The sequence below is a fragment of the Leptopilina boulardi genome, unplaced genomic scaffold (assembly GCF_019393585.1).
Source record: "Leptopilina boulardi isolate dan_hultmark-lab unplaced genomic scaffold, ZJU_Lbou_2.1 LbouV2_278, whole genome shotgun sequence".
NCBI lineage: Eukaryota > Metazoa > Arthropoda > Insecta > Hymenoptera > Figitidae > Leptopilina > Leptopilina boulardi.
The window spans coordinates 5,580,523-5,603,116 of record NW_026137838.1 but is presented as its reverse complement, the minus strand read 5'-3'; the positions used below and the strand labels follow the sequence as shown (position 1 = coordinate 5,603,116).

Genomic DNA, 22,594 nt, shown 5'->3' with positions numbered 1-22,594 from the left:
TTAAAACTTTTTTAATTAAAAATTTAGAAAATATTAATTTCATAAATTTTTAAATAAAAATTTTTTTAAAAAAATTACTGAAATGAACTTATTAAAAACGAAAAATATAAATTTATTTTTGATATTTTGAATAATAATAAAATAATACTTGCTTTTCCCAGTAAGAATCAATGGACATAAACTTCTCATTGTAAATGATTGCAGTGGAGTCATATAAGATAAATCCTACAAATTATCATCAATCGACGGAATATCATCCTGAGAGTCTGCAACAAACTGTCATTTACAATTAGATATATTAAATATCTGATTTTCCCAGTAATTAACAGAAATAAGCCATTCATAAAACTATAATTGTTAATAACAGAACAAGTCATATCTTACAGTTATCATTTATTTTATATTCATAATTTTAAATTAAATTACTAGCTTCTTACTTTTTCTACTCATAAAATTGATGGAAATATGAAAAAAAATCTTAATAAATAAAATAAGCATTTAAAATCAATTTTAAAATATATTATAAAATGAACCGAATTTTCCCTTTTCTAATCAATATCATTCATTGAAAAATTTATTCCGAAGGAAATGTGTCGATTAAAGATAAAAAAAAAATTAAAATAAAACATGTCTAATTTTGTCTGTAACATTTTTAGATTTTAAATTAAATCCATAATTTTTAAATAATATTACTATCAATTTTTGAAAATGGAAAATAATGAAAACCGTTAAAAAACAAATTATAAAGCTTTTTTATTCGGTCTGCATTTGCATGTTTAAATAATTTTCTCCTAATCAAAGAAACTTTCTTAAAAATTTATTTTTGATGACTAAATGAAAAATGTGAATATTAATTATTTAATAAAAAAATGAAATTTAATAATAAAAATTTTTCAACACCCTGAGCACTCTTTCGATTTAAAATAGCTCTTATAGGAGTGAATCGCTAAGTCCGATAATTGTACCGTGGTAGAATAAGGTAATGCTGCCCGAGGTTGTTTGTGCCATCACATGATGGAACAAGGAAGGCCTCAGCTATCTCAACACTTTCACTGATAGTCCCGTGACTTGGTACCCTCCTCGCCCCTGGCCTCTTTACAGCCACTACACCATCCACCAGTTTGGCAGCAAACAGAAAATAAATTGTCCATCTCTCATTTACAATTTCTCTTTTTCATTTGAACCAATATTTTTTCAATTCATCACTTCGAATGGAATGAGGAAAATAGCAGTGATATGTATTTTCATTTTCAAGATCATGAACCACTAATAGAAGTGTCCTTTTATCAAAATCACAAATTCCCAATATTGTATAAATAAACTTAAAAACTTTCTTTTCTGCAAGAAATATTTGCAAACTTAACTTTGAAAAAAGTAAATTATCGATACATTTTTAAATAATAAAACGTTTTTTTCCCAGTCTTTAATTAAAAAATAATTTCTAAACCTATAATTAAATCCCTACTGTTATTTTAATTATAATTTAAATTTTTTTCTCCAAAAGACGTAGCTAAAAAAAATTGTAAGAGCTTTTAAAAAAACAATTTTGTTTTCCCAACATTAAAATAAAGGATCTTGATTCAAGTAGAAAAAGTTGTTAATTCAAACTATAAATAAAAAGAAAAAATACTTACGTCCGACTACAAAAGTCTGTAACCACTTGCCTTTTGAATCGGAGCTTGGCCATTGAATCGGTAACAGTTCAAATTATAATAAATTGCAACCGTTTTCTAATTGCGCTTAATATTCTTTGTAAAAGGTGCCATTAACTATTGCGAAACCTGAAAAAGGAGAAAAGAATGTTAATTTCAAGAATTTGTTTATCAACTATATTTTGTTTAACCACAAAGAAAACAAGATATTTTTTTTTTTATTTCCAAATAAACAAAAAGTTTTCGGCTCTTTTTTAATATATGAGAAATATAATAATCTCGAAAAATTAACTATCAATGAATTTGAAATTTTCTCTTCCGGCATTTGGATGAAGAAAGTATTTTTTTTCTACTTCATATAACATAATGAAGGCGGATATTTTGTGATGATTAATAGGAATTCCGAATCAATAACATGTTAACTAGCCGCAAACGATGTTAATTATCTAATTTGCAAGTTATGATTATAGAAATAAATTACTTTTTTTAAAATAAACTCAAATAAACAACACGCAATCAATTTTAATATAAAATGACAATTTGGATATGAAAATCAGTAAAAAATTGTCATGATGTAAGGATAAAATGGGTTCACATTTAAATTTGGTATTTTCGAAAAGAGAAGTGTTTTCCCACGTTGCAAAATGTTAAGCAAAATAATGGGTTACACAAAAGATAGTGGGACAAAGTATCTTTGAAAGGAGGAAGTCAGAGAGATGAGAATATTTACAGACTCACACTCTCGAATTTGACGAAGAGTGGAATCCACGTGATTCAAACTGATTATTGTTCTTTTTCTTTTTTGCTTTGATTCGAATTTATATATATTCGATTTATAAACAATATTACATGAGAACATTTTGCGTAACAGAAAATTTACTTTTCTCTCTCGTCAATGGAATCTCCGATAACCTTTCACTGGTTATTGTCGATGTTACGGATGAATAATTAAATTTATTATTATTACTTTTATTATTAATTATTTAATATTTATTATAATTTGACAAAAAAAAAAGGATTTTAAAAAAAAGGAAAATAGTTTTAATTTACCTATTTTAGTGTTATAATCGTGAAGAAAATTAATTAATTAATTATGTACTTATTTAAATATATATTTTATTGTCTGTGAACGTTATGTCTGATGATATTTAAGTTTTACTTTGTGCAAAATTGTTGGTAAGTTCTGTTGAGTCATCGTGTTATTTCAGTTTGTAATTTAAAGTCTCGAATGCAACAAAATGCTTTCTTTCTCTTGCACGTGCTCTGTGGCTCTTCCTTCTTTTATAAGTATTGGTATACTAACAGTAAAAAAAAATATCGATACATACAAACTAGTTGGTGATTAATTTTGACTTAATAGAAATTTATAGCTGAAAGTAAAACCACTATTCAAAATGTTAAACATTCAGTTATAAACAAAAGTTCAATATTCAAATAAGAAAGAAATCAATTTTTTAAATTAATAAAGAAATTAAAATAAATATTTTTTTATTTCATTAATATTTAAATGAAATAAAATATATTTAATAAAGTAATTTTAAAATTATGTAATTTTTAATTATCAATAGTATTTAAAATAAATTTTACTTTTTTGATAGAAAAGAAAAGTAAACAAACAACTGAAACGTGAGGAACGAATGACGGAAAATGGCGTTAAATTCCGAAATATATTATTTCATCAAGTATATAGGATTGGTAAAATCCCCATTGGAAAGCAGATTTCATTCTCTCCTTAGGAGCTTCTTTAATGGAGGGGTCAAGGTCGGGATGACGAGGTCGATCTTCGCGTTACCTTCTCGCAAATCAACGACAGTCGTCCCAGTTTTGTCTTCTACATTATCTTCACGAAGGGATTGTCAATTTTTTTTTTTAATATTATTATTCATAAAGAAATTTTTATTAAAATCAAAATTGTATTTTTACACCCTCACTTTCTCTTTGAATAATAGAAATAGAAAATAAAACAATTTTTTTTACTATACTTTGTTTTTTAAAAATATTTTTAAATTAAATTTTTAATAAAATGAATAATTTTCTAAAAACTGAGTGGGAATTTTTTATGTCTTAAATGACATCACAATTTCCCCTCAGAAAAAAAAAAACATGAATTGTGTTATAAAAACAGGTATAGATATAGAGGGTAGGATTCCAGAATTGGTTGAAAATTTATTCTGTGAATCAGGAGTCACATGATGTTTTGCATAACCTTTTACACAAGCACAGCCGGATGCTAACAAAACGAAAGGAGTAAAAAAAAAAAATTGGAGGAGGCTATATTCGTCAAAGGGAGAGAAATAAAGGAATAAAGAAAGATTCTGAGAAAGACAGAAACATTGAGACAATCAAGAGAGAGGGAAGATTTTCTGTTGGTGATTAGTAAATGGACTCAGAATCACATGACTCTTGGATACGATCTTGCACATACAACCACCTGGGGGTGGGAGCGAGCGAGAGGGGACCTTAAAAAGAGAGTGGGGTCTCTTTTAACCATAGGAGAAGGTGCAGTACGGTAAATACGAGAACCATCGTCTCGTACAGCACACAAGTAACCGGTCTCTCTCTCTCTTCCTTCCGCAGTTTGTTACAGATTTGTGTACTCTTCTTTTCATTTACTTTTTTTAGTGTAAAATTCTATTTTTTTTTTTTTAATGATTAAAAATTAACTATTCTCACCTAAATTGATATTTCTTTTTCCTTAATTATTCATTTCATTTTTCTCGATGATTGAATCTTCCTTTGGATTTTTTATTATCTCGAAAGAACGTCCGTTGTTGAGGATCGTTTAATTTTTTTTTCCCCCCCGGAACGGATTCTCTTGTCCACCATCTGGGAATTTTATCCTCTCGATTTCACTCAGCAAAGAGGGAGAGAGGAGAACTTCTCGAAAAGAGAGTCTTTAGACACAGGTGCGTGACGATCTTTGGCGGTTGTGGATTAATTGGACTCGATGTCGTTGTCCACGAGGCACGATAGGTGTGTACATAGTGCTTAGAAGTTCGGAAGAAACAGCGGTATTAATTTCGATACACCAAATCAGTGAGGCAGGGTTCATTGAGAATGAAGAGGATCGCGATCCTTCAGTAAGTCTTCTTCTTCTTCTTCTTTTCATTTCAGGAACCTAAAACATAATAATATTATTAAATTACAAAAAATTTTAATTCAATTTTATTTGAAAATTTCTCAAAATTCCAAATAATTAAAAAAAAAATCAAAATTTTGATTTTCAGAATTTCTCATTTTAAATATATTGGTAAATTTACATTTGTATTTTAATAGAAAAATTATTGAAAAAATGACTGTCCTTAATAAAAGTCTAATGGAAGTCCTTCCTGAGAAAAGTCAAGGAGCTAATCATGAATCCTCTTGAAAATGAGAGCTTAAAAAAAATCAGTAGCTATATACACTGTCATTGACAGATTACGCACACTTGACTTTTCTCTCGCTCACGAGTGTAATATTCCTAATCCTGATCAGTGACCCAGTGACATAAATTCTGTTCAACATGAACTTAAAATGTTATTATCTGGAAACAATTAAAACTTCAAGATTTACTCTAAATTGCATATCAAGATTGATTCATATAAAGTTCAATTTCTTCAACTTGAAAATTTCTTCAATTACGAAAATTAAATTAATTTCTTAAGAAAAATTAATTCAATTTTCGTAATTGAAGAAATTTTCTCAGAAAACACAAAATTTGAATCATTAGAATATTGAAATAAACTAATTTATTTTTCCCTTTCTTAATTAAAGACATAGAATTTTTATTAATGAGAATTTCGGTTTTTCGAGAAAGTAAATTAAAAAAAAAATGCTTTCTATTTCTAAAAAAAAAGTGAAAAAAATTCAAAAAAGATGCTCGTTTTTGCAGTCGCGTAGAGTCACAAGAGAAATTATTATCGGAACGTAAGAAAGGCTCAACGATCAGCTCAAAGTAGTATTATATACAAGAGTCTTCGTGGTGAAATCTCTTGAGTTGGATAACTCGACCGGGGTCGTATACAAGAATTGCCTCACGCGTTTTTTGGAAGTTAAAAAATTTCAAAATTAAAATTTTCATACGAAATTCAAATAATTTTTATTCGACAATTTGTTAGTTTGTCAAAAAACATATCAACATCTAATCCAACAATTATTTTTATCTATTCTTCTTTTACTTTTTTTTTTTTATTTAAATGAATAATAAGAAAACTAAAAAAAAAAATAAGCAAAGATGAATGAAATACGGTGTTTAAAAATAATTCGGTATTAATGAAAACAATTTGTAATTGAATTATTCATAAATTTGAAAAAAGTAAAATGTCGTTATACCTTGTGGAAGCATTAATATTAATAAATAATAGAATTGATATTAAAACCGGTTTTTGTACTTAATCTCGCGTTTTCGTTCATCTTTTTAACTTATGTTAATATCATCATATGAAAACAGCTTTCACTTCTTGATACGAGTTATTTGATTCGGGAGACATTTTATTATGTCAATTACGTTGACTGGCTTTTCTTTGTCCATCTGCCAAGAAGAGAACTTTATTAAGTTCTTCAATCACTATTCTATTCTATTCCATTCTATTTTATATAATTATCATACAAAAATATATACAATTAAAAAATCATTTATCTTTATCAAGAATATTTACTTTTCTCTTAAAATAATAAAAAAAAAATATTAGTGAAATTACTCTAAAATTTCTCCTACATTCAAATAAATTATTGTACAAATGCAATCATAATTTCTATTATATATTTTAATGTAGAATAAACTTCAATAAATAAAAATTAAATTCAATCTCATATTTATTTTCGAATAGAAAAATTATAAAAACTCCAAAGAAAATTCTGATGGAAATTTCCATCAATTTTTCTTTTTTTTGTTTTAATTATATAGAAAATTTCTATCAATTTTTTCTTTTTTTATTTTAATAATATAATTTTTTCTTCATTTCATTGAATAAAATCCGTTACTTATCTAATTTATTAGTTTAATAAGCGTCTGTTCAAAGTTTATTTTCATAATTTCAAAATAATATTGTTGTATGTTGTATGTTAATTTTAATAAATAAAATTAAAGTAATTATAAGTTACTTTCTGCTTGCATTGTTGTATAACATATAATTTCTGTACCTGTATATAGGTATATCTAATTTTCAAAATTCCTTTTTGAAAGTAAATAAGCCACTTTCAGTATTTATTTCCAGCAGGTTTTTTTTTTTAATATCTTTGCTACAATACAATTTCTTCTGAATAATTATTAATCAATCTTTTGTTATAATAACGTAAATAGTTACATAACTCGAATCTAATTATCATTTCATATAAAATAATATATTATTATACAAGAAAGAAATTAACACTAAGTATTCAAGACCAATTAAAATTATATAAATAATTTCATTCACTGAGTTTGAATCATCTTTTTCTTTTTTTACTTTTTTAATACTCAAAGAAAAATGTATCGTCTTTAGAAAAGCAAAAATTTGTTTTAAATCAAAGCAAATAAATCAAGAGAGTACTAATGTGTTAGTCATTGAGAAAAGTAAGTGAAATAATAATTACGAGAACTGGAAATTGTAGTATCAGTAGTACGTATAAATGGCTCATTGAATTCGCAGCTCAAATTCACGCTAGAATGACCTGCAATTTGTTTTAGTTTATTAGGTTACTGAAATCAACAATATGAATATAATTAATAATCGACTACTTAGATTTGTAAAATGAATCATTTAAAACCAATAAACTTTATTTACTGTAATTATTTCATTTATAACTCTACTACTGGTAATAGACATTAAATCATTAAAGTCAAGAGTTCTAATGTAATAAAGCTTTTTCAATTTTCCATTTTTAATATAAAAATCATTTTCAATTACCTTTCTCAATAATTTGATAAATAATTTTTTTTTATTAATAAAAAAGTTATTTTTTTAAATAACCATTGGAATTACAATCGTCACTATCATTTAATTGTGACTATAAAAATATTTCTCAGACAATTTATGAAAAATCTATCAAAAATATTAAATTACTTAGCAGGTATGAAAAAGCAATTACATCGAAAACTAAATAAAAATAAATAACTTCCATTTTTTTTATTACAGAAAATCGTGTGAATGACCTAGAATAAAAAAAAAATCCTTCTACTATATAAAATATACGATTTCATGAATGTCAATTTTCAGTAAAATACAATATAAAATAAATTCTCACGATTAACTTCTGTAATTTAGATTGTAAATATGAATTCTATGAAAAAAGTTTCCTTTATGAAATAGATTTTCTTTTATTTATAAAAATTAATTTTCAATGAAATTTAATTTATTTGCTCCATCAATCATTGTTTGATACAAATAAATTTTTTTTCACTGTAAATATAAATAAATAAATCAGTTTAAAGAAAAATTCTTAAAGTTCAATGATTTCGCAAGTGAGAGGGAAAAATAAGTCATCAATAAAGATGTGACCGGAAGACTGAGAATTGTATAATAATTGAGAAAAAAAGGAAAATATATATCGGTCAACGACAAAACCGCAAATGTCAACATTAAGATTTATAGATGAATCAACGCAATTCGCCCTAGTTAATATGGAGTAATAATTTCTCATTAATGACATAATGACTTTTTAAAGTTTCGCATTCCAATTCCGTTTATTTATATATATAGAGACAAACGACTTATTCGCTGTTTAGGTTCCTATTTACCGACACCGCATAGTTACAGTAATATCGGTTACGTTATAATGCTTAACTTATTATAACTCGCGAGACAGAAAATAAAAGTAACTGGCTGTCAAGAGTTTGTGCTCGTCCCTCGGTTAAGTAACAGAAAGAACGGAGCTAGGAGAATAACGGCGATGAAGATGAAGTCAAGGAGAACCGCTTATTTCTTTTGATATTCTCTTGTTTCCTTTCTCTACATTTTGTTTTCTCTTATTATATATATAAATTGACAATTAAATTATTTTACATTTATTCCAAAAATTCTGAATTAAAATTTTCAATTTCGAAAATTTAACCACAACATTTTTTCGTAAGAAAAAAATTGTGTCCCATTTTTCCAAAAACTACAAATATTTTCTAATAAAAATTTATTTTATTTTTTTTTAAATTTGAAGAATTTATTCAGAAAAGAATTAATTTAAAAAATTGTATTTTTTTTATTGTTTGATTAGACAATAAAAAAAAATGGATCTAAATGCGTAACAAGTGTGTACGAGTGTATAGAATAACAGACATATGTAATTTGAATGGTCGTCGCGAGCATTGAATTCCATCGGGCAATAAACCGCAATGGAAAGACGTATATAGGAAGTGCTTATAAATACTTTGCGGGTGAAAGTGGTCTCGGACCAACTTGATACCGCCGAAGGCTTTTGTCCTAGACTAGTGGTCATCACTGTTGTGAAAAAGGTCGTTTTTACCAATTTTACTTGAATTCAAAATTCCCTTTCCTTATAGTAAGGGGCAAATTAAAAAAAAATAATTTATTCTTGAATTAAATCACTTATAAAAATAGTTAAAATTTTCTAAATTACACTTTCTCAATTACTTTTAAAAATATCTCCAAAAAAAGAATTTTGAATTTTTTTCTAATTGTTCAAATAATGAATTTTAATTTTTTTAAATAGAAGAATTTGATAAGATCATTTACACATGATCAAAAAAGCAAATATACTAAAAAAAATATGGAATTATTTAAAATTTATGAAAAAAAAGGGAGTTGTAAAAAAAAGCAATCAGTCGCACGTGTGTGCGGAACTAGGGGAAAGATTTCTCCTGACCCACTGACACTGAATTATTATTGAGCCCCTCGTCTCATGTAAGTTTAGTTAGAATTGACAAGAATTTTACATTCGCCGACTGACAAATTATTGACCATTTCTCATTTCTGTTATTTATAATCATAACTTTTCTGTTTGAAGATTTTCATTATTGACACTTCAATTCTTTTCAAATCAAAAGATTTAAGAATGACAAAGTTCCATTGAAACGTTCAGAAAAAGTATTATTTAATTTTCGTTATTATAACATCTTTTATTTTCATCCTATTGTCCCCTTTCAGCATCCAAATGATTAATGTTATTCAATTATAATTCTAAAAATTCAAATGAAAAAAAATATAATTAAAAAAATAATATTAAGTAATAAATAAAAATAAAATATAATTTTTTTTGTCAATTAAAAAAAACCAAAGAAGATATCTTACGCTTTTCCTTTCTATCAATTCAAAAACTATTTTTTTTCTTTTGAAAAAAAGTTGATTATACAATAAAGAATAGTTTTACAAATGTAACTGATTTTAACTCATTTCATTTTTGTTATTTCAATTTTTATATCAATATCAAATTTTTGTAATAAAAAAAAAATACAAATTCTAAATAAATAATATACTTCATAATATGATTTTTCTCATTTTAAAATACGCCTTTTCTAGTTCAAGTGAAAGTAAAAAGAAATTAAAATTTCGATTACAACTCTCAACTGCATCTAATAAATAAAGAATTATTAATTATTGACAATGATAACTGAGAATATTAAAAAATAAAATAATTTATGTAAATTAGATGACTTCTAAATCAGCTTCAATCTAGAAAATTTACATTATTAAGTCACTTTCGCAAAACTCTAAAATATACATATTTCGCAGTGAAATTTTAATATTTTTTAATATAGTAAAAATGTGATCTCAATTTAAAAATAAATAAAGTTAATTTCTTGAATTTCAAAATTATTTTAATTAAAAATAAAAACAATTTTTTAAAAATTGATGTATTTGAGAGTTGATAGAAAATAAGTTTTTTCAATATTTATTAAAAAAAAAAAGAAAAAAGAAAAGACGAGAAATATTCCCTGAGGCTGTGGTAGGCCCTGGACTTGGTTTCAAATAGCCTGAGGCCCATTCAGGCCCACCTTTACTACTACTACGGCTACTTGTTGAAAGTCGAGCCTGTTTAACACTCAAAGCAACAAACATCCGCATTCGTATTTATATATTGAACTAGTATTTTAAAAGTAAGAGTGTATTAATAAAAAAAAAAACTCCTCCATCAGATTCTATTTCACATTTAAAATCAATTAGAAAAAGATCTACACCTTTTGATTATTTGATTACTATTATTTTCCTCCTAACTTTTAATTATAATTATTAGATGATAATAATTAATATTTAAATATATAACATTTAAATATAATTACTTTTAATTTCAATAATTTTTCAATTAACACTTTATTATATTCTTTCATTAAATTATTAATTATAATTATTTATTTAAATTTTCAAAATAATGATAGAAAAATAAATTAATCTAAAAAAATTAAAAAAAAATTATTTTGAATATAAATAAAATTAACAAATAATAATTATATAGAAAGAATAAATTATTTATTTATAATGAAATTCCTTGATAGGGAGAAGAAAATTATAGACAGTAAAAACATTAAACTTTAGGTGGATCACCAAAACAATTTTCACAATTAAAATTTCAACAAGAAAGAAAACATTAAAAACAAATTATGAGAGTATCTCTCTCAATTATTATTGTCATAGTTTACTCACGGAATGAAGATGAAAGTTAAAGTTTATTTTGTCGGTAATTTTCAACTTTACCTTATAAAACAAGGGGAAAATGATTAAAAAAATTTCTCTTATGAAATTTTAAACAGAATATCTAGATGTCATGAAGAAGTGAGGAAATTTCTTTGAGAAGTTATTTCTCAAATAGTCATCTCTTCATAAAAAGAAATAAATTTCAAATAATTTTCAATTAAATATTCCGACTCTCATAAATATTAAATTTAAACATTCTTTTTTAGAAATTATTTCTATATTATTAATACAAAGTTTAAAATAAATGGAAAATTATGAAATATAAAACACTGCGTGAGAATAAATTTATATGAAAGAATATAATAAAATAGAATAAAATTTTAATGAAGACATTAATTAGATAATGATTCAATTGACAACTGAAATTAAAAAAAAAAAAATAAATAATATATTACGGAAGAAATTTTTATTGTTTTGCAAATGAATCTCTTTAATTTTACGATTGACTTTAATGTTTATAAATAGTATCTTTGAAAGAGCTTTTTTTTAATATTACATGATTTTAGTTGAACACTTAAATGCACAATGAAAATGTGTAAAGGTGATATTTTAAAAGTGACGAAGAAGATAATTTAATAATTTATAACATATAACACGGGTAACTGAGGATAAACGTAGGCATAATTCAACTGGATTATTTTTTTTTTTCTGATTATTGTCTCGTTTTCTATTTCTCACTCTCCCGCTAGAGAAAGTGTCGAGATTATTCGTAATATATTTGCTAATGCATTAAATTCCAATAATTTTCAAATAAATATCAATAACAATATGTCAAAAAATATAATAAAATTAAAATACCAATAAAAACGATACAATTCTATTGAAATTATTATATTTTGATTTTATTGATATTATTTATTTAAAATGAAAATTAAAAAAATATATTCTCTAAAAAGTTCCAAACCCTCTGTTTAATTTTAAATTATTTTATAATAATTAAAAAAAAATACTATGCAGTGTAAAATTAACTGAAATACTATGTAATATAAGTTAATTGACCTATGATCACACTATCATAATGAAATCAGACTCATAAAGAGTGTAATTAAAATCAATGCAATTAATTGTGTTTCAGAACCAGCTTAGGACTGTTGTTCGTGGTTTTTTCAGCCCTTGCACTTTCCCCAGCGATTCATCAAATTGACATTTCTGGTAAGAAATAATAATTAAAAAAACAAATTTTATACCTAACGCTAATCAAACTATATTGCCTGATGAGGAAGGAGAAATTTTTGCAAAAAGAATTACGCAAACGATTATAGAAGAGCTTTTTAAATTATACAATCGGGAAACAATAGTATGTGAGACTATTCTCATGATTTTTTGAAGGAATTAAAACGAAATTGCCCGTATAACAATGAAGAGCCTAATTTACAAGTGTAATCTTCAAATGAACCTTTCTTTTCCATACAGTTGATATTACTCAATTTTTTTTTTATTATTGTGCTACCTTTATATAATTCAAAAAAGAAAAAAAAAAGTTAAAATTTTGTTTAAAAAAAATATAGATACTATTAACACTTAATTCAAATTCTAATTTCTATTTCATAATCTTTTCACATTTCTTTTTTTAAAAAGTAAAACGAACACTATAATAGTTTAATAAAAGGATAAACATATTTCATCGAACATAATCCTAATTATGAAATATTTTAAAGACTACTTTCTAATCTCAACTGAAATATTTAGTAACTATACTATTAATTAAATAACATCAAGTAATAAAGTCTATTTAATTTTTTTTTTTTTTTTAGTAAATACGTAATTAAAAAATCATAATTTAATTTCTAAATTTAAAAAAAAAATCGATTTCAATAATGATCTTGTCCTTGAATTTCAAATTCTGTTTCATTGAGAATTTCCATCATTGACGTAATTTTAAACCCCCTTTGGAATTTCCTTAAAGTCTTACTTAATTTAATTCGCCTGAAATAAGTCAACTATTTTTAAATTCTTGCAGATTACGTATATGGGGTAGACCATGATCTACAGGCGAGAGCACGTGTTGCCATCGAGGCTGAGCGATTCGCTCGTCAATCAAAAAGCTGGTAAGACTAAATTTTGCAATTTTAATTATTTTCCAATTTTAAATTTTAAATTTAAGCCCCAAAAAAAGGGACAAAAGATTAAAATATAAAGTAATGGAAAAAACAAAAATTAAATTTAAAAATTTTATTTACCAACTTTTCTAGATTCTTTTCGAAATTAAAAATATCAAGTCAAATTAATTCAAATTAAATTATAATTTTCGTTTAAAATCAAATTTCTATTATGCTCATAGTTTTGTCTGATTCTACGTAGGTCATTTAAATAATTAAATCCGTTTCGACTTCCTGATAAATAAAAAAAAAAAGTCTAAAGGTTTCTCGATTAGGCAGATCCTTTAACATATCCCCCACAAGGTTTCGAGAAATGTTAATTAGCTGTCTAGACAGAATAAAAAAAAAAAAAAACAAAAACTCAAATTCTCAAAATTGATATTTGAAAATATAATTCACTGATCAATGATTAAATAACATTGAATAAAGATTTTTTGTAATTTGCAATTAATTTCAAATACAATTTAATACTATGAAAAATAAACAAGCCAATAAAATTAATAAAACTAATTTCACCTGCATTTCAAGTTTTAATGCACATATTAAAAAGACAAAACCTTGAAGCCTTTCTGAAACGGATATTGTGAAAAGAATCTAGAAAAGGAGTGAAGGCAGCGTGGTCGGTTAATGGTTGTAAAATTTAATTACACTTATATTAAAGAATCTTCTTTCAAAAAAAAAATTTTTTTTTTAAATTTGTTTTTGGGAGAATAAAATAATCAATTTGAAAATTAAAATTCAAGTCAAATATCAAAATACAATCAAGAAAATTTTTCTAAATCTATTGATTAATTGAATTAAATTATTTAATTTAATTAAAAATCTACTTCCGTGAGGAAGTTTGAAGTTTGATTACAACTTTTATATGATTGATAAAATAATTTTAAGTAATAATTATACGTTGCGAACAAGATCAAAGAAAGAGAATCCAAACCATAATTATCATCGAACTAAAAACTTATCTCGCTCTTGACTATAACTGCGACCATGAAAGTAAAAGTCCTAACACCAAGTCTACATTCATGACAGGAAAAAGAAGTTTACCGTAAAGTATTAACACACAATATATTGGAAAACTGATCAGATAGATCTTTCTCTTAAATTATAACAATCCATAAAGTAGAAGAAAGCTTCTAATCAAAGTCAATTATCGAAGATGATCCATTTATCAATTTAATTGGCATTACAAAATTAACGTTCATGTAAATTATCGTTAAGACGTGAAAATTACTACTTATTTAAATTTAAAATAGCGACAGAAAAATAATAATCGATTTGAAAAATACAACGTCACTCGATATTAATTAAAAAAAAAAAAAAATAATTTATAAACTGACGTTTATATATGATCGATATAAAAATATCCATAATTTATTATAATAAATATCAAATATAAATCCCTTATGAATATTTCTTTCAAAACAATTCTTTTAAAGCAATAAATCTTTATTATCAATATTTATCTTCAAATAAATCGATAAATCTTTTGATCAATATTAGAAACTGGGAATTTCTTTACAGATAATTACAAGTAAAGTAAAAGAGAAATGTGTTAACAACTTCCTCATTTTTAAAATACTTTAAATAAACTAAAAAATTCATTAATCCATCGTTTATGAGAAGAATATTAATTTAATTTAAAAGCAAAAAATCGGAAACGGATGAATAGTTTTACATTAGATATTTTTAATTTTTTTTTTTTTTGAGAAGAATGGAGAATTTACCATACAAGGAAGTATAGAAAGAAGTTTTTAAAGAAAAGGAAGTTATTAAAAATACACGGAAGGAGATTGATCCTGTACTTGTAGATTTATTTACTCGCGAGAGTTATGAGTTTTTACTGAAGGTTTAGTTGTTTTTTTCAAAAGTAAATTTTTAATTTTTATTCTTAACTTTTATATTTAAAAAAATTGGCAATACTTTTTTGAAATAAAAATTTTTGCACTAAGGAAAAAAAATTAGACAAATGAATTTACAATTAAAATTTTATTAATGAAGTGTAATTAGAACCTAAGTTGAATTAATTAACTTGATCAATTTTCTGATTGTTACGTCAAATTTCAGGTTGCAAGATAGATTAAAGACGACCAAGGAATCATGCAAATCAATGGAAAGTCCATGTCCGCCTAGCAAATATAGAACACCTTCCGGTGCTTGCAACAATGTGAGGCATCCTGCTTGGGGAGCAAGAGGATCTCCATATCTCAAAGTTTTATCACCTGCTTACGCTGATGGTACGTAAATTTTCTATACAAATTATTCAATGTCTAAATTGAAAAATTTACACAATTTCTCAAAGAAAAAAAAAAAAAATAAATAAATTTTTGTCAAAGAAAAATTGAAATGGAAAAAAAAGTAGCATATTCTCTAAACGAGAAAGACGCGTAAAAAAAAAGAAGGAAGTAACGGGAAGAAATTTCTCAACGAGTCTAGAATACCTGATGGGTGACTTAGAAGAAAGCAAAAGGAAATGATTAACAGAGAGGTGAAGAGACTTTTACCGCCGAGTGTAAAGGAGAGCAAATTTTTGTTTCTTTGGATCCTCTTGGATCGGCATTATTATATGGTGTTCATTGAACTGATGAACGATCATTTAGCATGTCATGAGAGTGGAAAGTGAAAATTAGAACGCGCTCTAAAGTGCACAGCAGACTCATTTCGAGTATACATAAACTGACATGAAGCTTAAAGTTGGCACGAGGTCCCGATTAGAAAAGATAAATTAGCATGCAGAAGGTATCCGCCAATGAAATAGAGAGTCAGATTATTGCAACACAACTATATGTATATATAAATAATAATCCGTCACCTAGAATTTCTTTATTACGACTATCAGAAAATTCTCTAAAAACTTCATTAGTTCCTTTTCCGTGAATCGAATTTTATAAAGTTAAATTTCTATTTCAAATTTCAAAAAAAATTTCTTTTAATATAAATAAATAAAAATTCAACGATATAAATTTCGAAAGACTGTAAATTCGAATTCGTGATTTTTATAGGGTCTTAACCAAACATAAATATGTAGAAATTCACGAAATTTATGTACCCCAATTTTACGAAATATGTCGAAATTTTTATCAATTTTGACCTGCTTTTTTCTGATGTCTTGAAAGAAAGAAAAAAAAAAAAAAATGTTCTGAATTTCGTATGGTAACGGGATCTCTCTGATCATTGGGAGAACTTGATGAGAGAAAGGGTAAAAAGAGAAGCAGGTGGGCCAGGGAATGAATCCCAACGAAAATATGAAAGTGAAAAGAACGAAGAAAGTGATGCCATTCTCTGGCTTCCTGATCAGAATATTGTGCTTCAACCTTTGGACGTCCTTTACAAACGACCTCGAAATAGAGAGACGATTCGATTTTAATGACTTTACTGTCACCTTAATTTCAAGAGAGGATTAAATTGTATGAATCTTTTATTCAAAAATAGATCCAAAAAAGATAGAATACTTTTCTAATGAATTAAGTAGTTCATATTTAAAAAAAGATTTTTGATTTTAAATTCAAATTAAGTTATTTTTGATAGAAAAAGACAATCTTGATTTCAGAGAAAGTTTTTGATGGGAGATTAGATCAATTTCTTTTTTATTTTTAATTCAATGTATTTTAATTACCTTTTTTTTATGTAATTAACGGCTTTGAAACTAGAGTATTCTAATCGAATTGGAAATGCGGAAATGAAAATAGTGTAAAGAAATTTTGTTATTATTAATTGAGAGCATTGTTTCAGGTAGATAATAATAATAATTTAAATTTAATAATAATCGTATTAGTGTAAGAACTTTTGAGTGGTAGCCGATTTACGGGCAGTGGGTTTCTAATTGTGGGTCGTGCGTTTATAATCGGAGAGAGTGAATACTTGAACGTAGGAGGGCATTACGTTTTCCATATCTATGTAATCCAACTATTACAACTTAATTATATATTCCTAATTTAAATCAAGGGAAGTTTACGCGCCAATCTAATATGAATATTAAATTAATTTATAAACAAAGAAAATTCTTTAACTTTTCGAATAAATTGTCAAAAAAAAAAAAAAAAAAAAACAAGCAATTACAAATTAAATTCTTCTATTTAAAAAAAAAATCGAAACACTAAATTTTTTTAAAATTAAAACCGATTTTTTCGAAATTTAGAAAAGCGAAAGTTTAATAAATAAATGATTTTCACTTTTATATTGACTATTAATATTGGAATTTAAATTTTAAAACCTGATTAAATTATTTAAATTGACAAATTATTAAAAGAGTTTTGTTCGCTTTTCAAAATTTTATGTCAACAATAAAGAAAGTCTAGAATATTTTCATAAAATTTACGAGATCTAATTTCTATTTTTTGAAAATCGATAAATATAAATTTCTATTGAATTATTGGAGCTATTATTAATAAGTACCTCCTTCTTTTGCAGAAATCAGCATTCCAAGACAATCAGTAAGCAGACATAGTCTACCATCATCTCCTGATGTAGTTTCCAAAGTACGAAGTCAATTGAATATCAATGATCAACATGAAGGTCTCACAAGTCTCACTGGAATTTGGACCGAGTTGATACTCAGGGATATTTCAACTCCAATTTATTCTCAAAATTTAACTGATTGTTGCTCAAATCCACAAAAACATCCAGAATGTTATGAGTCACTGGATCAAGTTGGATCATGTTCCAATTATTATCGTCAAGCACCAACTGTAAGCTCTCATATTTGTCGTTTTGAGAAACGAGAGCAAATGAATGGAGCCTCCGGCTATTTGGATGGTTCCGATCTCTATGGAAATACAGATGAGAAACTTCACAATTTAAGGACCTATAGTCACGGCAAAGTTGATCCATTGGGTTGTGAACTCTGTGAAAATAGACAATCAGCATTAGGTCAAATTTATCGGGCATTACTTTCGGAACATAACAGAATTGCCGAGAAATTGGCATTACAAAATGAACATTGGGATGAATCAAAATTATACCTTGAAGCCCGTAAAGCGGTTGTTGCTCAAATCCAGCACGTTACTTTTAATGAATACGTACCAAGTATTCTAGGCGAGGCTATTTATTCAGATCCTGAATTAAGACCAGCCACAAGTGGTTATTATTCTGGATATTCTTCGACAAATCGTGGAGGTGCTTTAGATGCTGTGGCATTCGCTGCTCTTCAAGTTTTGACTTCATTGTCAGCACACAATAATGATTCTCTTGAAAAGCACTTGACATCATCCTCAAAGCATGTCAATTTGGACATCAGCAATCAAATATCAGAATTTCCAAATTGGGATCCTAGTGCACTTCTCGTTCAAGCTGCCAGAGATCATGGAATTCCAGGATATGTTGACTTCATTTCATATTGTTCTGAAAATAAAATACAAGTAAGTAATCTCATCATTTCGAGAATTAAAAACTAAAACTAATTTTTATAATTATTTTCCCAGATTCAGAATTTTACAGAATTGGAAAAATTGATTCGTCCAAAAGATGTGAAAACTCTCGCAGAAATGTATTCACGAGTAGAGGACATTGATCTTCTTCTCGGTGGAATTTTGGAAATTCCACGAGAAAGTGCTGCTGTTGGTCCAACATTCCTCTGCCTCTTGAAGGAGCAATTCACAAAACTTCGCAATTCTGATCGCTTTTGGTACGAGAACGACATCCCACCATCTGGACTTTCGCCAAATCAATTATTGGAAATTCGAAAGGTTACCCTCGCTGGTATCTTGTGTGCAAACACCAAAATTACTAAAATTCAACACAAATCCTTCATTCAACAAGATCCGTACTTAAACGTTCAAATTACCTGCAATCAACACGAAGTCTTGGATCTAAGTCCCTGGAGTGAGGAACCAATGCCACTGCCAATCACCGACAATTTTATGAGCACAACCGAAGCTACTGAAATCACTTCAGAAATTGATTCCGAAATGATTGCGGCAGCCTTGAAAAAAGCCGAGGAAGATTTAGTCAAACGACAACAATTAGAGTATCAATCATGGCTTCAGCAGAGAATCGCTGATCCAAAATCACCAGCTGGTACAGCGGCAAGTTTCTCAAAAGCCAATAAAGATGCTCTCCTCTTAGCTAATTCATCAATTATCTTCGAACTCGCGACAAACGAAATTCTTAATGGTCCACAAGGTCTCAAGCGTCGACGACGAAAAAGACAAGCATTCGACACACCTGACAATATTTTAGGATTTCCCAACAACGATTTCTCTGATCTCCTTCAAAATGTCGATGTATCAGGATTAATTCCCAAAAAGAAGGCAACAAATCACGAAGAAGTTGATTGTCCAGTTGATGAATCGCCATGTGATCCCAATACACCCTACAGAACATTGTCCGGTCATTGTAACAATTTACGTAATCCAAATTTGGGAAAATCATTGACAACATTCGCAAGACTCTTGCCACCAGCATACGATGACGGTGTTTCAAAACCAAAACAAACATCCGTCACTGGAAATTCATTACCAAATCCACGAACAATCTCAACAACAATTCATCCCGATATTTCAAATTTACACAATCGTTACACATTAATGGTGATGCAATATGCGCAATTTGTTGATCATGATTTGACAATGACACCAATTCATAAAGGATTCGCCGAGTCAATTCCCAGCTGTAGATCATGTGATTCAGCAAGAACAGTACATCCCGAATGTAATCCATTTCCAATGCCAGCTGGTGATCATTTTTTCCCAACACTCAATTCATCGACAGGTGCAAGACTATGTTTCCCATCAATGAGATCACTACCCGGTCAACAGCATTTGGGCCCTAGAGAACAAGTAAATCAAAATACAGGATTTTTGGACGCTTCCGTCATTTATGGCGAGAACAGTTGCATTTGTGATATTCTTCGTGGATTTAATGGTAGAATGAATATTACCTCACATCCAGGCAGAGGAAAAGATCTATTACCACAATCGCCAACACATCCGGAATGCAAGTCACCGTCGGGATTCTGTTTTATTGGCGGCGATGGTCGGGCTTCTGAACAACCTGGATTGACAGTGATGCACACCATTTGGGTCCGAGAGCACAATCGAATTATGGAAGGTCTTCGGTGAGTCTTTGTTCTGAAAAAATAAAACAAATATTAGAAAATTAATTAAATGATGAATTTATATTAGAAAAAAATTAATATTAAATTTTTGATTTTTTTTTTTTAAATAGGAAAGAGAATCCTCACTGGGATCATGAGAAACTCTTCCAGGAAACTCGACGAATTATCAGCGCAATGCTGCAACACATTACGTATAACGAATTTTTACCGAGAATTTTAGGATGGAATGCCATTAGTTTATACGGTCTTAAACTTCTTCCTCAAGGTTATCATAAAGAATACTCCCCCACATGTAATCCAAGTGTACTTAATGAATTCGCAACTGCAGCCTACAGAATCGGTCATTCGCTCCTTCGACCCCATATCCCTCGTATGGATCCAAATTATCAACCCGTTGATCCACCAATTCTTCTACGAGACGGTTTCTTCAACGTTGACATGCTCTATCAACAAGGAATGTGCGATGAAATAATTCGTGGACTCGCTGCCACACCAATGGAGACACTTGATCAATTCATCACTGGCGAAGTGACAAATCATCTCTTTGAAAATCATCATATTCCACATTCTGGAATCGATTTAATTGCCTTGAATATTCAACGTGGCCGTGATCATGGTTTGCCAACATACAATAATTATCGTGCTCTTTGTAATTTGAAACGTGCATCGACATTTGATGATTTATCACGTGAAATGGCACCGGAAGTAATAGCACGAATGAAAAAAGTCTACGCCTCTGTGGATGATATTGATTTATTCCCCGGTGGAATGAGTGAAAGACCACTTCAAGGTGGACTTGTTGGTCCCACATTTGCCTGTATTATTGCCATTCAATTTAGACAATCGAGAAAATGTGATCGATTTTGGTATGAGACTGATGATCCTGTTATTAAATTCACTGAACAACAATTGTCCGAAATAAGAAAAACAACTCTCTCAAAAGTTTTATGTGAAAATATGGATCAATCTAATGAAATGCAAAGAGCATCATTCGATTTACCGAGTAATTTCTTGAATCCACGAGTACCATGTGGTTCAATGCCACATATGGACTTTTCTGCATGGCGAGAAACACGTCAAGGATGTCAAATCGGTGGAAGGAACGTTGCAATTGGAGAATCTGGTTTTCCAACACCCTGCAGCAGTTGCATCTGTACCACAGAAGGAGTAAGTAAAATTCGAATTATAATTCTCATAAAAAATTAAATTACAAATAAAATTTTTTGCTACTTAAATCAACAATAATAATTTTTTTTAATTGAATTTCGTTTATTTTTTAGACGCAATGCGCATCCCTACGAGTTACCGACTGCAACCAACTTCTTCGTGAGGCTTCAAGAGAGGCAATTTTACGCGATGATGTCTGCACAGCTCAATGTGGTTTTGTTCTTGCAGCAACGGAACCATCGCAAAGATCACAATTCTCCTCCAACAATAATTTCCAAGGATTCAATCAACAACGAAACAATTTACGTAATTCCCACACACCAAGTAGCTTTAATGGTTTTAAATTACCCGATCTCTCGCAATTTGTTGGTTAAAAAAAAAAATGCGAAAACTGAAATTTTAAAGACTCAAAATTATCATATTAGTCTTGAAAGACTCAATCTCAAATATTTGTTAATTTTTAATTTTAATTTTTGCAAAAAATCACTTTATTTAAATAGTCAAAACTTCGAAAAAAAAATTTAGGTATTTAAGTTTGAAAATTAGGAGTGTGAAAGTGTAACTGCGTAAATGTAAATATAGTTGTTAAGATCAAGTCTTGGATATTTCTACACTGATGTTTATAATTTTGTATATGTATGAATGAGAGAGAAGTGTGACTTGTTGACGTTCATCCTAGAAAGAGAAGAAAAAAATAGTATGTGTTCTATTAAAAATATAAAAAACGATACTGCCAAACGTTACATAAAAAAGCAAATACTGTTTTCCTTTTTTTAAAAAACAAAGTATTAGCTCATATCACGTCTGCCGTATCATTAAACCTTTTTTTTTATCCCATTTCTTATTTTGTAATATAAAACTTAAATGTAAATTTTTAATAAATAAATGTTAATGTTAATTTAAAAAATCGTTATTTCGAAAATTTAATTTGAATCTTTAAAACAAAAACAAACAAAAAAATTAATTATTCGATAACAGATCAAATAAATTGGAGATATTGGAAATTTATGGTATAGGCAAAAA

The 22,594-nt window shown here is 27.6% G+C and overlaps 1 protein-coding gene and 1 long non-coding RNA gene across 2 annotated transcripts; one reads left to right on the top strand and one right to left on the bottom strand.

Moving 5' to 3' along the window:
* Positions 1–152: 152 nt before the first annotated feature.
* LOC127281912 (uncharacterized) lies at positions 153–1,759 on the bottom strand. The gene is made up of 3 exons (XR_007843108.1): positions 1,635–1,759; positions 966–1,338; positions 153–276 (listed from the first exon to the last, which is right to left on the bottom strand). It is a non-coding gene; the product is annotated as an uncharacterized LOC127281912 (long non-coding RNA).
* Positions 1,760–4,584: 2,825 nt separating this feature from the next.
* LOC127281736 (uncharacterized) lies at positions 4,585–22,478 on the top strand. The gene is made up of 8 exons (XM_051305606.1): positions 4,585–4,732; positions 12,330–12,406; positions 13,215–13,302; positions 15,418–15,587; positions 17,761–18,707; positions 18,771–20,404; positions 20,515–21,571; positions 21,685–22,478. Exons 1-8 carry the CDS (start codon positions 4,710–4,712, stop codon positions 21,943–21,945), a joined length of 4,257 nt encoding a protein of 1,418 aa, XP_051161563.1. The 5' UTR covers positions 4,585–4,709; the 3' UTR covers positions 21,946–22,478.
* The last annotated feature ends 116 nt before the right edge of the window (positions 22,479–22,594 follow it).

Bases quoted from the DNA above. Each gene is read 5' to 3' on its own strand.
- LOC127281736 (XM_051305606.1), top strand. From the start codon at position 4,710: ATGAAGAGGATCGCGATCCTTCA. The intron at 18,708-18,770 runs GTAAGTAATCTC...TTATTTTCCCAG, and splicing joins GTTCTGAAAATAAAATACAA to ATTCAGAATTTTACAGAATT. The intron at 21,572-21,684 runs GTAAGTAAAATT...TTTATTTTTTAG, and splicing joins GCATCTGTACCACAGAAGGA to ACGCAATGCGCATCCCTACG.